We start from the raw sequence: 18,588 nt of genomic DNA, 5'->3' as shown, positions 1-18,588 counted from the left end.
CCAAGACAGGAACCATTCCCAAAGCCAACTCTTCAGACAGGGATTGGACAGGACTATGGGACAGAAAATGATACTGGTGAAGAGTGAGCTTCTTGGATCAAGTAGACACATGAAACTATGTGGGCAGCTTCTTCTGGAAAGGAAATGAGAGGGCAGAGGGAGTCAGAAGCTGGCTGAATGAACATGAAAATAGAGAGTGGAAAGGAGTGTGCTCTCTCTTTAGGGGGAGAGCACCTAGGAGTATATAGCAGGGTGTATATAAATTTTTGTATGCGAGACTGACTTGATTTGTAAATTTTCACTTAAAGCACAATAAAGATTAAAAAAAAAATAAGGCTTTCTTGCAGGGCACAGGTGGCATCTTTGAGGTTGTTTATGTGGCACTTGAGCTTTGACTCTGAAGCCCTGAGCTCATTTCTTTCTTTCATCACTTTGTCTAGCAAAGTAGGACCAACCAACCAACTTCCTTATACTTCTCATTCTGACAAAATTATAAAAAAGTATGAAGCATGTAATTACCCAGACATCGCCTCTCACCAATACCTGATGTATTGGTGGTGATATTTTCTGTCTTCCTATTGCCACCTCACACCATGGATTAGCAGTGCCCTCTTTACTACTGAAAGCAGAGTCATCTACATCTTTAAGACTCATCAGACTGGAAAACCAACTTAGAAAACTCATCCTTACAATTTTGTTTCTCTAGAACCATTCTTGGTACCAAATGTCTTAGGCTGAATTTTCTAGAGCAGCAAAATGAATAAGACATATGTATAAATATATATATGTACATATACTACACATGTATATGTACAAAGAGAGATTTATATCAAGGAAATGGAAATGGCTCACACGATTGTAAAAGCTGGAAAGTCCCAAGTCCATGGGTCAGGTGTCAGGTTGGAGGGTTCTCCTGACTCACCTCACATACCTGCAGGGGCTGACCGAACCCACAATCAGCAGGTCAGATGGCAGGCTGCTGGCTTAAGTCCCAAGAACCAGAAGTCAGATGATGACGAGCCGAATGCACGATTCAGAGCAGAGCAAAAGCCAACAAGCTTTGCCAGATTAAAGTCCATATATATTGTATACAGGCCACACTCCCAAGGAAACTCCCTTTCCACTGATTGGCTGTTCTTAGCAGATCTCATCATGAAAGCGATTACATCATTACATAACTGCCAAGCTACATCATAACTGCCAAACCTCTGAGAATCATGGCCCAGCCAAGTTGACACACAAACTTAATCATCAGGCTCCCCTTTCCCCCCTCACTTCCATCCCTAGTAACCACTGATAAACTTTGTTCTTCTCTATACATCTACCTTTGTCTTAGTTATCTAGTACTGCTATAACAGAAATTCCACAAGTGGATGGCTTTCACAAAGAGAAATTTGTTCTCTCACAGTCTAGGAGACTAGAAGTCCAAATTCAGGGTGCTACCTCCAGGGGAAGACTTTCGTTCTCTGTTAGTTTTGGGGGAAGGTTCTTGTCATCAATCTTCCCCAGTTGAGGAGCTTCTCAGGGCAGGGATCCCAGGTCCAAAAGACATGCACCCTCCTGGTTCTTCATTCTTGGTGGCATGAGGTCCCTCTGACTCTCTGCTTGCTTCTCTCTTTTATATCTAAAAAGAGATTGACTCAAGATACAACCTAATCTAGTAGATTGAATCCTACCCCATTAACATAACTGCCACTAATCCCACCTCATTAACATCATAGAGGTAGAATTTACAACACACAGGAAAATCACATTAGATGACAAAATGGTGGACAATCCACAATACTGAGAATCACAGCCTAGCCACATTGACGCACATTGACACACAAGACAATCCATAGCAACCTTTTCTTGTCTTAATTTTTATAAGTGAAGTCATACAATATATTTCCTTTTGTGATTGACTTATTTCGCTCAGCATAATATATTCCAGCTCCTTCCATATTGTAGCATGTATCAAGACTTCGATTTTCGTACTAGCTGAGTAGTATTCCACTGTACTTATGTACATTTTGTTTATCCATTCATCTGTTGATGAGCATTTAGGCTGTTTCCACCTTTTGGCTATTGTGAATAGTGCTGCATACACATTGTTGTACAAGTCTCCGAGTCTTTGTTTTCAAGTCCTTTGAGTGTATACCTAGGAGTGGAATTTCCGGGTCATATGGTAGTTCACTTTTTAGTTTTTTGAGGAAGTGCCATACTGTTTTCCACAAGGGCTGAAGCATTTTGCATTCTCATCATTAACGGATAAGGGTTCCAATTTCCCCACATCCTTGCCCATATTTGTTTGTTTGATTTTTATCTTAGCCATACTAGTGTTTATCGTAAAAAAAGAACATTTCAAGATGTATCCTGAAGTACAACACTGTCAGTGACAGGATAATATCCATACACCTACAAGGAAGACCAGTTAATACAACTATTATTCAAATTTATACACCAACCACTAAGGCCAAAGATGAAGAAATGGAAGATTTTTACCAACTTCTACAGTCTGAAATTGATCAAATGCATCATCAACATGCATTGATAATTACTGGTGATTGAAATGCAAAAGTTCGAAACAAAAAAGAAGGGTTGGTAGTTGGAAACTATGGCCTTGGTGACAGAAATGATGCTAGAGATCACATGATAAAATTTTGCAAGACCAATAGGTTCATTGCAAATACCTTTCCTCTACAACATAACAGCAACTATACACGAGACCTCGCCAGATGGAATATACAGAATCGAAATCAACTATGTCTGTGGAAAGAGATGATGGAAAAGCTCAATATCATCAGTCAGAACAACGCCAGGGGCTGAATGTGGAACAGACTATCAATTGCTCATATGTAAGTTGAAGCTGAAAGAAAATTAGAACAAGTCCACGAGAACCAAAGTAGGACTCTGACTATACACCACCTGAACTTAGAGACCATCTCAAGGATAGATTTGATGCATTGAACACTAATGACTGAAGACCAGGTGAGTTGTGGAATAGCATCAAGGACATCATACATGAAGAACGCACAAGGTCATTAAAAAGACAGGAAAGAAAGAAAAGACCAAAATGGATGTCAGAAGGGACTCTAAAACTTGCTCTTGAATGTAGAGTAGCCAAAGCAAATGGAAGAAATGATGAAGAAAGCAGAAGAGCTGAAAAGAAGATTTCAAAGCTCAGCTAGAGAAGGCAACGCATTATGATGACATGTGCAAAGACCTGGAGATAGAAAACCTAGAGGGAAGAGCATGCTTGGCATCTCTCAAGCTGAAAGAACTGAAGAAAAAGTTCAAGCCTCAGGTAGCGATATTGAAGGAGTCTATGGAGAAAATATTAAATGATGCAGGAAGCATCAAAAGAAGATGGAAGAAATGCACAGAGTCACTGGACCAAAAATAATTTGTCTATGTTCATTTTAGGAGGTAGCATATGCCCAAGAATCAATGGTACTGAAGGAAGAAGTCTAAGCTGCACTGAAGGCACTGGCGAAAAACAAGGCTCCAGGATTTGATGGAATACCAATTGAGATGTTTCAACAAATGGATGCAGCGCTGGAAGCACTCACTCATCTATGCCAAGAAACTTGGAAGACAGCTACCTGGGCAAATGACTGGAAGTGCTCCATAGGTGTACCCATTCCAAAGAAAGGAGATTCAACGGAATGGGGAAATTATTTATTGAACAATATCTTTAATACCACGCCCAAGTAAAGTTTTGTTGAAGATCATTCAAAAGCAGTTATAATACATCAGCAGGGACCTGCCAGTAATCCAAGCTGGATTCTGAAGAGGATGTGGAAAAAGGGATATCATTGCTGATGTCAGATGGATCATGGCTGAAAGCAGAGAATACCAGAAAGATGTTTACCTTTACTGACTATGCAAAGGCATTTGACTGTGTGGATCATAATTATGGTTAACACTGGGAAGAATGGGAATTCCAGAACACTTAATTGTGCTCATGAGGAAACTGTACATAGACCAAGAGGTAGTCGTTTGAACAGAACAAGGGGATACTTGGTTTTAAGTCAGAGAAAGTGTGGGTCAGTGTTGTATCCTTTCACTACACCTATTTAGTGTCTATGCTGAGCAAATAATCTGAGAAACCAGACTATATGAAGCAGAACATTGCATCAGGATTGGAGGAAGACTCATTAACAATCTGTGTTATGCAGATGACCCAACCTTGCTTGCTGAAAGTGAAGAGGACTTGAAGCACTTATTCATGATGATCAAAGACCACAGCCTTCAGTATGGATTACACCTCAACATAAAGAAAACAAAAATCCTCACAACTGGACCAATAAGCAACATAATGATAAATGGAGATAAGATTGAGGTTGTGAAGGATTTCATTTTGCTTCTAACCACAATCAATGCTCCTGGAAGCAGCAGTCAAGAAATCAAAGGACTCATTGCATTGGGCAAATATGCTGCAAGAGATCTCTTTAAAGTGTTAAAAAGCAAAGATGTCACTTTAAGGACTAAGGAGCTCCTGCCCAAGCCATGGTGTTTTCAATCGCCTCATGTGCATGTGAAAGCTGGACAATGCATAAGGAAGATGGAAGAGGAATTGATGCCTTTGAGTTATGGTGTTGGTGAGGAATAGTGAATATACTATGGATGCCAGAGGAAGGAACAAATCCATCTTGGGAGAAGTACAGCCAGAATGCTCCTTAGAAGCAAGGACGGTGAGACTTCATCTCACATACTTTGAAGATGTTATCAGGAGGGCCTAGTCCCTGGAGAAGGACATCATACTTGGTAAAACAGGGATCACTGAAAAAGAGGAAGACCGTCAATGAGATGGATTGACACAACGGCTGCCAACAATGGGCTCAAACATAGCAACAATTTGTGAGGATAGTGCAGGACTGGGCGATGTTTCATTGTATTGTGCATAGGGTCACTATGAGTCAGAATCCACTTGATGGCACCTAACAACACCAACATCCTAGTGAGAGTGAAATGATATCTCACTGTGGCTTTGATTTGCAGCTTTTTTTAATGGCTAATGCAGTAATGGCTAATGCGGTAATGGCTAATGCTAGAAACCCTGATGGCATAATGGTTAAGAGTATGTCTGCTAATCAAAAGGTTGGCAGTTCAAATCCACCAGGCGCTCCTTGGAAACCCTACAAGGCAGTCCCACTCTGTCCTGTATACGGTCACTATGAGTCAGAAGTGACTCAATGGCAACAGGTTTGGTTTTTTTTTTTTAAATGGCTAATGACACTGAGCATCGGTTCCTGTGGTTGGTGGCCATTTGAATGACCTTTTTGGTGAAATGTCTATTCAAGGCCTTTGCCCATTTGATTGTGTTGTCTTTTTGTTGTTAAGTTGTTGACATTTTATATATACCTTGGTTATTAGATTCTTGTTGGATATGTGGTTTCCAAAGATATTCTTCCAATTGGTAGCTTGTCTTTTAATTTTTTTGGTATAGTCTTTTTAGGAACAAAAAAATTTTAATTTTTATGAGGTCCCATTTATTTATTTTGTGTTTTGCTGGTTGCATATTTGTTATTATATTTGATTATCCATTGTTAAAAGCTAGGCCTGACAGTGTTGGTCCTGCTTTTTTTCCTAAGAATTTTACAGTTTTAGTTTGCACGGTTTAGGTCTTTAATCCAGTTTAAATTTGCTTTTGTGTGGTGTGAGGCATGGATCCTGTTTCATTTTTCTACATGTGGAAATTCAGTTTTCCCAGGACCATTTATTGAAGAGACTCTTCTTTGCCCATCTAATGGACTTAGCACCCTTGTAAAATATCAGTTGACCATAGATGTATGTGGGTTTATTTCTGGACTCTCAATTCTATTCTGTTGGTCTATCTTTCTATTGTTATACCAATGCCAGGCTGTTTTGATTACTGTAGCAGTATCCATAAAAACCCATCGCTGTTGAGTCGATTCCAACTCATTGTTTTAAAATCAGGAAGCGTGAGTCTTCCTACTTTGTTCTCTTTTAACATGGTTTTAGGTATTCTGGGCCTCTTGCCATTCCATTTAACGGTAAGGATTGGTTTTTCCATTTCTGTAAAGAAAGGTGTTGGAATTTTATTTGGAATTATGTTGAATCTACAGATCACTTTGGGTAGTACTGACATCCTAATAATAAGTCTTCCAATCCATGAACATGGAATATCTTTCCATTTAAAGACGGCATGTGCTTTTGAGAGCAGAAAAGCAAAGCTGAGAAGAAAATGGAGATATGTGGGTTCTTAGAGTAGCTCCCTCCTGTACTCTGGAAAGGCAATAAGATTTCAGACATACCTAGAGATGCTTAAGAACTCAACAAAGAAACCCCTGCCAAAGATTTCTCAGAAATCTTGGAGCCACTGACCAGGACCATACAGCCTTAACACGTTCTAGTATAAACTGAAGACCAGGGCCTCTCCTCAAATGGTCTGCTTCACCTGTGAGTCCTAAACATTCACGCAACTCTGTAAGGAAGTCGAAGAATGATGAAGGTTTAATTTCCCACTAGTAAACATATGGGGCAGAGTCAGATTTAATTTTGTTATTAAATATAAGGTCACAAGGCATTTGTTACACATCTGAGTTTATGGAGTAAAATTCTTAGTGGCATTATAGTAATTTTAAGTCTCCAGTTTTCTCTGGCAGACACACAATACATCTTGTGTACATGGCTATACTCCTACAACTCAAAAATTTTATTTTCAGCTAAAGAAAAAGTGCAACTAGAGTGTAAGTTAAGAACACGTAACAACACTTACCTTCCAATTCCAAATTCTTTCACTCCCCTGCCTCTTAAAATGGTCTCTCTGTCTCTGAAAAGAACCGTGTCAAAAAGTCAGTCTTTTCCCTCTGCTCAAGTTACTCAAGAAAAGGCTCACAAAGTGGAAACAGATACCTGACCTGACCTGTGAGCAGTATTGAGGAGGAGGGGTGAGGTGTGGGGAGACTGATCATGTGTGCTGCTACCCAAGGCTCTCTAAGGTTGAAAGAATAATGACAATTGCTTACATTGAGTGCTACCATATATTGGACACTTAGTACTTCAAATATATTAATTCAATTAATGAGGAAGTTACAATTATCTCTCCATTTTACAGGTAAGGAAACTACCACAAATAACTTGTCCAAGTCTCACACTGCTGCTTATTGTTCGAATTGGGCTTTCAACCCAGGCATTCCATTTCCAGAGCCCATAGTCTTCACCACTTTCTCCCACCTTCCCTAAAATAGGCGATTTTATGAGGTAATAACTGTTGAAGCTTGTTATATATACTTAAGGGTCCACTACAGTATTTTCTATACTTTTGTATGTGTTAGAAATCTTCCAAAATAGAAGTTTTTTTAAAGGCAATTTTAGGGTGTTCAGACCATCTGTACACACTTCTCAATTTATAATCATTAATGGAGTAAGTGAAGAAAATAAGTATCGACTAAACAATTAGAACCTATTCATACTTCTAGCAATGGCAGGTGCTCCACCGCGTTTATGTAGGTTCCGCCGAGAGAGGTTATTCTGGGCTATTCTGAGTCAACCCTAAGGCTGCGTTCCTTGCTATCCTCTCTCCATCACACAACCCAAACACAGGTTCAGTAACCTGGAATTCCTAAACAACTGTCGACGGTGACGGCGGCCCTCGGGAAAAATGGGAAATGCATAGGCTTTAGAGTCAGTCTTAAACTTGAGTCTCGCTTCCACCGATTCCTCCTACCTGTTAGAGCTAGTCGCTTATGATCTCAGAGGCTCAGTTTCCTCTTCTGTAAAATGAGAACAATGAGGACTACTTTGCAGGGTTGTTGAGAAAATGAGAAGACATGCAAAGGGCTGACAGTTTCTTTCGCAGAGTTAACCCTCAATCTGTTCAAGGCCCTTCCCCTCCTTCCTGCCTCTGGAAGGCAATGAATGAAAGTTCTTCGTCGAAGAGTGAGACACTGTACTGCTTATTGTCGTTTGTTAAAAAAGGGAAGCTGGTCAAGCCCCAGTGCCCGGTACACAGTGACGAAAACCCGCACGCGTCTCTCTCAGACCTGGTTTCTGGACTCTGCCAGGGGCGTGGCCAATTCTCCACGCGCTGCGGCTCACGCGCCCCCGCCAGGGACCGCTCACCCGCCCGCGCACGCGCAGTCGCTCGCGGGCCACGCTGGTGTCTGTTGTCAGGTCGCCGTGGGCGGGGCTGCTGACGGTGCCGTGGCGTCGCCCCGCAAAGGGTCGGCTCGCGCTTAGCCTTCCAGATCGACTGGTGGTGACCGCGGCTGTGCGTGGGAGGGAACCGTTGTTTTTCTGAGTCTCTCTCTTCCAGGCTCTGTTCAGTGGTCGGCATGGCCCGTGAGTGTGCGCAGGGGTGGGGAAGCCGCGGGGAAGCCTCCCGCCCCGCCACGCCCGGAACCCAGCACTGTCCCGAGGCCGCCCCGGGGCGCGGCTGGAGGGAGAATTGGGGGCCACCTGGTGATCCCCTTCTGTCGGGCGGGATGGGAACCCTGCCGTCACTCTGCAGAGGAGAAGGGACGCTTTTCCTCCGGGGTCTCGCCGCCTGCTCGAAGGAGCTCTTGGGTCCGGCCCGAAAGGCCGGTCTGCTTGCCCCTCAGGTGCAGGTTTGCACTGTAAGACACGTTTAAAGAACACCCCCTCCCCTCTCTCCGGGAGATGTGGAGGGGCAGCCCGGGCCTTGTCTGGAGGCGGTCTATAGATGGTACCTAAAGTCGTAAGGCCTAATGAGGACTAGGGGCTCCGACTGCGCCTCTTGCCTGGTTCTTTTGTTTGGCGGTCACAGGTAATGTTTTACAAACATCTGCGTTTGCTAGCTAAAAGGTCGAATTGTGAAGAGCTGAACTTGTGCGGTGTGTGATCTCTTTGTGTCTACCTTTTTCTCCCCACCCACACCCCTCAAAAGCCAGAACTTATTTAGGAATACTGGCTCCCTTAGACGGTTGGAATGCCCGTTTTAAAAGGTTTGATATTTATAGCCCGTGAATACCTTGACTGGTGTGATAATACCCTTAAGCCCGTAAGTGTTTACAGTTAAGCTTACTCCCTGTCAGATCTGGGAACCCCATGCAGTGGCAGTACTTGGCCGGCTTATCTATTAAAAAGCAAACTTGAGATGCACTTGAACAAGAGCCCTTTAATGGAATTATTAATAATTCTGGAAGTGGAAAAAGAACACGACTGTTTCTCTTTGTAGGTGGAAATCAAAGAGAACTTGCCCGCCAGAAAAACATGAAGAAAACCCAGGAAATTAGCAAGGGAAAAAGAAAAGAGGATAGCTTGACTACCTCTCAGAGAAAGCAGAGGTAAGTGGTACTTAATGGATTTCACAATTCTCTGAAGTTTTGATTGAAGCACATTTTGGAGAGTGAAAAGCATTTTGTAAACCCTTTGTAGAACTGGGCCTAACCTACAGAAACGGGTAATAGCTACTGATATCTTTTGTGTGCTGGACACTAAAACCACATTGGATACACATTAGCCTATCCATGGATGAAGAATTTAAAGCTTGGAAGCTGTCTTGCAGAGAATCTCATGCAACTCCAATGCAACCATAAGAATTTGATTCAGCAAAATAATTGAACATCTTCCATATGCACGGCACCATTAGGTGCTAGGGATACAACATTGTCAAAGTGGAAAACCTAGCCAAACTAGCCCAGGTGACAAACAAGTGACTTGATTATAGTTGGACTGTTTGGAAGGAGATATAATAAAGAAGTATGTGTAGCCATACGGACTTCTGAAGCTCCATCAGTTTGGAAAGAATGCATTTACACAGCTTGATGTGAGACTATATCTGACAATACAAAAGTGCTACGGAAATACTTAAGTGAGACTGCATCTTAAGTAAAAAATAAATGTATTCCTGGTTCTAAAAAGGCTAGAACCAAAAAAACCAAACCCAGTGCCATCGAGTTGATTCCGACTCATAGCAACCCTAGAGGACAGAGTAGAACTGCCCCACAGAGTTTCCAAGGAGTGCCTGGCGGATTCACACTGCTGAGCCTTTGGTTAGCAGCTGTAGCAGTTAACCACTATGCCACCAGCGTTTCCTCTAAAAAGGCTAACCAGAGTTAACTTTTGTTGTCCATGTGTAACCTGGAGGTTGTGTGAATAATTTACTTATGCTTCATTCTGGCTTATCAGTGCTTCTTAATCCTGGATGCACGTTAGAATCACCTGAGAAACTTTGAAAGCTACCCAAGTCTGGGCCCTACACCCAGTTCTCATTTTTCTGGGGGTTGGGTGTTAAAAATCAACAGATTTTATTATACCTTAAATCATATAGCTACTTAATATCAGAAACTTTTATAAATATTCATAGCTGTTCCTCAGAACAACCTTGATATGTATCGCTCCCATTTTGAAAGGGCTTTGAGGTTATTTGTCCAAGGTCATGGTAGTAGTAGACATGGTATTTATCATAAGATCTGACTTCAAAGCCAATATTTTTTGCTTTTCCATTGGAAAGACATGAATGTTTATTTCTGCTTTTTACTTGCTTACTAATACGCTGAGTGGGTTATGTAGAAAACAAGTGAGGAAATGAAATAAATTTTTCTGTAACAATTTAACAGCCTTTTCTCCCATTATAGGGATTCTGAGATCATGCAACAAAAGCAGAAGGCAGCTAATGAGAAGAAGTCTCTGCAGACAAGAGAAAAATGATGACTGGCTAATTTGGAAAACCTGGGTGCTACTGCCAACTAGGTGTATCATACACTCTAAGATCAAGATTTTATAGAGTGAACAGTCACTACATATGTTATAGCTTATCCTTCTAAAACAGTCTATTTTAAACTTGACCTTTCAGCCTGACTTAGTGTAATGTTTTAGAACCATTCTTTGAAAAATAAAACACTAACCATGCATGTAACATATTGGTGAACATTATTTTTTATCAGCAGTGAACATTTATACCTTTTATTATGTAGATAATGTAACCAGATAAGATCTCATATAAATCTAGAGTCTTTGTCATAAACTTTGTTAAACTAGATCTTTAAAATCAATTTTATTGTATAATAGAATTTAAAATCCATTTGTATACTCTTGCTTGTAATGAGCAGGTTTGCTTGAATTTACAATAGATACTACAAACCACCTGGAATAGCAACTAAATGAGCTACTTATATCTTTAACATTTTTTGGAATGAGTGCCTTTTTTTTTGAATGCCATTTTAAGTCTTCTTGAACCTCTTCCAAAATTTGTGACTTGATGGTAGTTAAAAATAAGGAAATATGTTAATCTAAAGAAAGGAAGGCTTGAGATCATATATGCATCATTACGTCAAGAGAATATAAATGCCGTTGAAGTAGTAAATAAGGAAACTTTAAGCACTCAGTTGCTAACAGAAAGGTTGGCAGTTCAACCCCACCCAGTGGCTCCCTGGAGACAGACCTGGTGATTTGTTCCCATAAAGATTACAGCCTAGAAAATCCTAGGGGGTAGTTATACTCTGTCACTTGGGGTTACTATGAGTCTAGAATAGGCTCAGCAGCAACCAACAACAACAAAGTAAATATTCAAATACTTGATTTTTCACATAATGCAATTTAACAAATTTTTACTGATCACCTAATATGTCAACCACCATCTGAACTGACAGTTCAAGAGGTCACTTAATTATCTTGATGAGGGTTCTGATTATCTTGTCGTAGTCACTTACCAATGATACCAGGATAGAATTTAAGTGTCTCTTTAGGATATCGAATGAGACAAAGTTTCTTAGCCTGTGGTTTTATCTTCAATTAGCACAGATTCTTGCTTAAAGTAAAATTTTATTTTTTGGGTTAACTACAATCTAACTTTCTATGATGGCAATCACAAGGACAGAAGAATTACAACAGCTTAAGTTACATTCTAATTAAAGGGATAAGGAAGAAGACTGTAGCACAAAGATTTTTATGGATCTGATATCTGTAATTCTATCTCCAGAATTCCTACACAGAATGATAAACCATGAGTACAAAGAACTTTTCATGCTTAGGACATATCTTATTTGCTTTATGTTACAGAATTAAAAAAAGAATAATCTGCGTAATTTAAAGTTTCCTATCCGGTTGAAGAACTTAAGACTTCAGAACTTAAAACAATTCTTACAAAGGGAAAACTTCAGTTTCTAAAAGAACATGGATAATAGGATAAGAAAGATGTCTAGACTATAATTTATCATTAAGACTTAAATCCAAAACTGAATATTTGTGATTGATTTTTTGTGGCATTTACTTGAATGAATCTATTAAGATAATGGGTTTGAACTTTAACTTCAACATGATCAGGCATTTCCTCAAGGCAAATAGAAAAGGTTATCTGAGAGGAACACAATTTAAAACGTTGTTATCAGAGTATAGTGACACTTTAGTTTCTTACGCTGTATATTTAAGGAAGGTTAATAAAATAGCTAAACTTTTAAAGAGGGAAATTGGCCAGTTACAAGACAGTAAGGGAAAATGTGCAAGAATAATTTTAATTGGTAAAGTTAATGCATTTACTGACTATAGCAAAGCAAGAGGAAATTATTTAGGTGAAGTAGTACCAACTTTACGGTATAAATTTGGAAAATGTCAAACTCATGGAAACAACTTTCTAGGCATAATTAGAAATAACTATCTTGGATCATCCTAAAGAGGAGGTAGTGTATTACTAGCAATTTTCGTAAGTCCTGCTGAAGATATGAGGTAGCAGCTTCTCCTGCCCAAGGTGACCTACTGAGGTCCATTCCAGCAGTTATTGGTCCTTTCCGAATGCCTTTTCTATCAGTGGCTTGTGTAAGAAACTGTGATTGACTTATCAAACTCTAACCTGTTACTGAAAAATATGCTAAAAAGGAATAATGGTTATTGAAATCATTCTCCTAACTTTATATATCATATATTTTGCTGGAGCGTTTTCCATGTTTTTATACATGAGGTTTTTACCCATTTCCAGGAAACTGCTTAATCTCTTTTGTATAGGATTCTTTTCAAGTTCCACTTTGTAAAGAGAGCTTTTCTGTTCAAGGCTAGGGTCGTACTACTACCTTTAGCTTTGGGTCTACAATCCATTTAAAAACTATTGAACTTTTCAAAAATATAACCCTAAAGTGCAAACCTAATATAAAATTGACTTTGGCAGTCAGTTTATGAGATTTGTATACTTTACCGTCTTTGTCAGAGGTTTAGCATGATGTAAAATAAACATAATGGTTAAGTGCTTGACTGCTTACTGAAAGGTCGGTGGTTGGAACGCATCCAGAGGCAACTGCGAAGAGAGGCCTCAGGATCTGCTTCCAAAAGGTCACAGCCTTGAAAACCCTATGTGCAGTTTTACTATGAAAGACATGGGGGCACCATGAGGCAGAATTGACTGGACAGCAACTGGTGATGGTTAAACAGAGAGCATCTTAGCTTCCTTTTTTTTAAATAGTATTTTATTGCGTTTTTGTTGAAAGTTTACACAGCAAGTTAGGTTTCCATTTGATAATTTCCATATAAATTGTTCAGTGATATTACATTTATCACAATATGTCAACATTAACTTTTTTTGAACAGTTTCTACCTATACAATTTAATGACGTTGATTATATTTTTTAAGTTGTGCAACCATTCTCACCCTCCTTTCTGGAGTTGTTCCTCTCATTAACATAAACTCGCTGCCCCAAGGTTCCTATCTAATCATTGTAGTTGATATTGTCAGTTTTATTCTATATAGATAGTTCTTAAAAGAGGATAATGCTCAAGGCAGACTCTTTTTTTAACTGGTTAAGCTAAACCGTTACTCAGTTTTAAGAAGACTTCAGGGGATATTTTTGGTTTAAGGTTTAAAGATTATCTCAGGACAATTGTTTCAGGGGTTTATTCTCCCTCCATGGCTCCAGAAGTCTGGAATCAATGAGAATTTGAAATTCTGTTCCACATTTTCTCCCTTTGCATCAGGATTCTTCTTTGGAATCTTTGATACAAATGTTCAGTAATGGTAGCTGATTACCATCCAGTTTTTCTGGTCTCATGACAAAGGAGGCAGTTGTTCACAGAAACAATAACCCACACATTCCATATCCTCCTCCTGTTCCTGACTGCCCTTCTTGCTCTATTGCTCCAGGTGAATAGAGACCAATTGTGCCTTGGAAGCTCTGCAAGCTTTTAAGATCCCAGGCACTACGCAATGCACTGGGAGATAGAACGGAAGCATTAAACACGCTATTAGGGCAATTAACTGGGATGGCCCATGAAACCGTGACCCTAAACCTCCAATCAAGGAACTAAATCCCATGAGGTGTTCATAAGCAGCCTCAGCAGCTTTTTCTGTTGTTGTAAATATGTCACACAACGTTGCCAATTCAACTTTTTACAGGTGTACAACTTATTGGCAGCAATTACAATAATTGGCTGTGCAACCCTAACCTTAGTGCAACTTTTCCATCACTGTTAACTCCCCTTTTTCCCCTCCCCCACGCCCCGTAACCACTAATAAACTTTGGTTTCTATACCTTTGCCTTTTCTTGTTTTTTTATATAAGTGATGTCATACAATATTTGATCTTTTGTGATTGGCTTATTTTGCTCAGCATAATGTCTTCAAGTGTTAGCTTCTTAAGATAAGTTTCTAGTTGCCTTTAGTGATAAGCACTGATGAGAACCACCAAAATTAAACTGAAAAATACTTGATGTATTATTTTTATGAAATTGTGGTTAAATTTATTCACTAGGTCAAAACTGAGTAAGAATGTTGATTATACTACCTCATACAACTTTATCTCATAAAGTATTTGCTATATAATCACATTTTAAAAGATATTATCTTTATGAATGGCTAATAGTCCCTAGGTGGTATAAACAATAACACAACTCAGCTGCTAATTAAAAGGTTGGAGGTTCAAGTCCACCCAGAGGCACCTCGAAAAAAGGCCTGGTGATCTGCTTCAGTAATAAATGTAACAAACATTTTCAAGGTTATATAGATGAGATGGTGGGGGCCGGGGGTGGGCATAACTATAAAGGGGGAGCACCAGGGAGATCTTTGTGGTGTTGATGGTTCTGTATCTTCATTGCTGTGGTGATGACAATTAGTGGAAGATACACAGCCACTGTACCAAAGTCAATTTCCTGGTTTTAATACTGTACTATTTTTTTTTTTTATAGATATGTAAAATGTAACCATTGGTGGAAACCAGGCGAAGGATACACTAGGACCTCTGTACTATCCTTTCAAGTTCCTGTGAATCTTTAATTATTTCAAAAAAAGAAAAAAAAGTACACTTGCTAGTGCAGAAAGTACTTAGTCACATAAATCCATATTCTATGTTCCTGAGAGATGGAGAAAGGAAAAAAAAAAAAACCTGTGATGTTTTTCCTTTCAGGTCAAGACTTACTGGGAAAGAAAAAGACCTCTCAGACACAGAGGTGTGAAAAGTCAAAACAGAATGTATTTACACAGGAAAAAAACAAAAATTGCATTCATTAGAACGAAAGAAAAAAATGTTTTAAAACTCCATCATCTGCTTAAGTTTTTATGTCTCTAACCTATGAAAAGCTCTAATTTATCAATAAGAGTCCATTAGAAAAAAATAGAAGGGGAGGCTCTGGGTGGTGCAAAAGGTTAACATACTCAACTCAGCCGCTAACCAAAACGCTGGAGGTTTGACTATACACCCAGAGGTGCCTCAGAAAAGGCCTGGTGCTTTACATCTAAAAATCAGCCATTGTAAATCCTATGGAGCACAGTTCTCGTCTAACACACCTGCTCTCTGTTCCATGAGTCACAGTTGACTTAGTGACAACTTTTTTTTTTTTTTTTTTAGTTTCCTAGTGCTGCTGTAATATCACAAGTAGGTGGTTTTAAAGAACAGAAATTTATTTTCTCAAAGTTCAGGAGGCTAAAAGCCTAAATGAGGGTGTCAGCTATATTGATTCCTTCCTTGGTAGGCCCAGGGTTCCCTGGTTCTTGGGTATCCTCACATGGCATCTGTCTTCCCCAGTATGTGCACATATCTCTGTCTAATCTGTTCTTTTTATAACTCAGAAATTGCTGGGTTTGGGACTCACCCTGCATAGGTTTGGCCCAATTAACCAAGAAACCCCTATTTCCAAATAGAATTACATCCATTGGCCTAGGGTTTAGAGTTTCAACACATGTTTTGGAGAGGGGGGCACAATTCAATCCATAACAAATGGCTATACTATTTTACACTCCTACCAGTAATATAGGAGCCCTGGTGGCGAAGTGGTTAAGAGTTCAGGCTGCTAATCAAAAGGTCAGCAGTTTGAACCCACCAACCGCTCCTTGGAAACCCTATGGGGCAGTTCTACTCTGTTCTACAGGGTCGCTATGAGTTGGAATCAACTTGACAGCAATGGCTCTTTTTTTATTTTATTTTATTTTTCTTACTGGCAATATAGGTAAGCTCCATTGCTCCACAGCTTCGCCAGGTATTGTCAGTCCTTCTATCTTTAGTCACGTTGGTGGGTGGCAGTGATATCATGGTTTAAATTTGCATATCCCTAAGAGTCACATGTTTGCTTGTTGAAAGTGAACAAGACTTAAAGCTCTTACCAATGAAGATCAAAGAATACAGACTTTAGTATGGATTACACCTCACCATATGATCCACACAGTCCAATGCCTTTGCATAGTCAATAAAACACAGGTAAACATCCTTCTGGTATTCTCTGCTTTCAGCCAGGATCCATCTGACATCAGCAGTGATATCCTTGGTTCCACATCCTCTTATGAATCCAGCCTGAATTTCTGTTGGTTCCCTGTTGATATACTGCTGCAGCTGCTTTTGAATGATCTTCAGCAAAATTTTGCTTGCGTGTGATATTAATGACATTGTTTGATAATTTCTTAATTTGGCCGGATCATCTTTCTTGGAACTAGGCATAAACACGGATCTCTTCCAGTCAGTTGGCCAGGTAGCTGTCTTGCAAATTTCTTGGCGTAGACGAGCCCAAAGAAGGAACTGATGTCTTGGAATCATGGTGTTGGTGATGAACATTTAATACTGTATACCATAGATTGCCAGAGAATGAATAAATCTTTCTTGGAAGAAGTACAGCCAGAACACTCCTTAGAAAAGAGGATGTCTCATGTACTTTGGACATGTTATGAGGAGGGACCAGTCCCTGGAGAAGGGCGTGCTTGGTAGAGCGTCATTGAAAAAGAGGGAGACCCTCAATGAGATGGATTGACACAGTGGCTGCAACAAGGAGCTCATCTAACAACAAGAGTAGTGATGTTGAGCATCTTCTCATGACCTTTGTTGCTTGGATTCCAGGCAGCTCTGTAAATGCTCTGTGCTTCAGTTTCTTCCATCTTTAAAATGGGAATGTTGTTAGCTGTAGTTCAGTTGGCCCTAACTCACGGCAACCACATGCACAACTGAACTAAATACTGCACAGTCCTGCTCCATCCCCATGTTTGGTTGGGGATCAGACTTTTGGATTCATTGGGTTTTCATTGGTTGATTTTCAGAAGTAGATGGTCACACCTTTCTTCCTGGTCCATCTTATTCTGAAAGCTCCACTGACACCCATTCAGAATCATAAAAAAACCCACCCAGTGCCATCGAGTTGATTCCGACTCATAGCGACCCTATAGGACAGAGTAGAACTGCCCCACAGAGTTTCCAAGGAGCACCTGGCGAATTCGAACTGCCAACCCTTTGGTTAGCAGCCATAGCACTTAACCACTATGCCACCAAGGTTTCCATTCATTCAGAATCATAGCAACATGTAAATCTCCACTCATGGGGCGGTCGTGGCTGTAAATAAGGTGAATGGGCTAGAATCCAACTTAGGTCTCTTTGCATGGAACTCCATTAACCAGTTGCCCTTAAGTGGATGTGAACTCAAGGCAACTGTGTGTATCAGAGTAGGACTGCACTCAACGGGGTTTTCAATGGCTGTATCCTTTCAGGAGTAGATAACCAGGTTTTTCTTCCAAGGTAGTAGATTTGAACTGCCAACTTTTCGGTTAGTGGTCAAGTGCTTAAATTGTCGCGCTCCCTCAGGGACTCTGCATGGAAGGCAGAAACCACCAAACCCACTGCCATCAAGTCGATTCGGACTCATAGGGACACTGTGGGGTAGAGCAGAACTTCCCTATAGGGTTTCCAAGGCTGTAAATCTTCATGGAAGCAGAATGGCCACATGTTCTCCCACAGAGCAGCTGGTGGGTTGAACCACCGGACCTTTTGGTTAGCAGCAGAACGCTTTAGCCACTGCACCACCAAGGCTCCTGCATGATAAGCAACAGCCCCTAATTCATAGTGTTGTCGTGACGTATACATAAACAAATAGGTAAAAGTCTTAAAAGCACATTAAAAAATAGTAGCTATATTATTACTGGTTACTAAGTTGCACTGAATATTACTCTATTGCTTACCCCTATTTTCTAAATTACCCGCAATGAACATTATTTTCCAATAAAAAAAATTGTTTAACATAAAAACACTGTGGTCGAACGAAAATGTGAAATTGAAAGATTGAGGGGGATATGAGGTGGAAAAAAGCAAAGCGGCCAAAATCGGAGATTGGTAGTACTCACTAGAGAGGACGCACAGTCCTTCCATTACCCAGCCACCCTCCAGGCCACCGTGCTCTTCCGCTCCCAGAAGCCCCGGGCAGCGGAAGTCGTCACTCAGAAGAGCCCGAG

At 40.2% G+C, this 18,588-nt stretch overlaps 1 protein-coding gene and 1 pseudogene across 1 annotated transcript; one reads left to right on the top strand and one right to left on the bottom strand.

Moving 5' to 3' along the window:
* The window catches only part of LOC126066536 (uncharacterized), a 31,425-nt pseudogene extending 23,141 nt beyond the window's left edge, over nucleotides 1-8,284 (bottom strand).
* On the top strand, nucleotides 8,131-10,846 carry SERF1B (small EDRK-rich factor 1B). The gene is made up of 3 exons (XM_049865218.1): nucleotides 8,131-8,289; nucleotides 9,146-9,254; nucleotides 10,548-10,846. Exons 1-3 carry the CDS (start codon nucleotides 8,283-8,285, stop codon nucleotides 10,618-10,620), a joined length of 189 nt encoding a protein of 62 aa, XP_049721175.1. The 5' UTR covers nucleotides 8,131-8,282; the 3' UTR covers nucleotides 10,621-10,846.
* The last annotated feature ends 7,742 nt before the right edge of the window (nucleotides 10,847-18,588 follow it).

This window comes from Elephas maximus, chromosome 2 (assembly GCF_024166365.1).
Source record: "Elephas maximus indicus isolate mEleMax1 chromosome 2, mEleMax1 primary haplotype, whole genome shotgun sequence".
Classification (NCBI taxonomy): domain Eukaryota; kingdom Metazoa; phylum Chordata; class Mammalia; order Proboscidea; family Elephantidae; genus Elephas; species Elephas maximus.
Note: the sequence above shows the minus strand (reverse complement) of the source record. Positions and strands in the feature narration are given on the sequence as shown.

Excerpts from the sequence above, each read along its gene's own strand:
- SERF1B (XM_049865218.1), top strand. Across the intron at positions 9,255-10,547 it reads ACCTCTCAGAGAAAGCAGAG|GGATTCTGAGATCATGCAAC; the intron begins GTAAGTGGTACT and ends CTCCCATTATAG.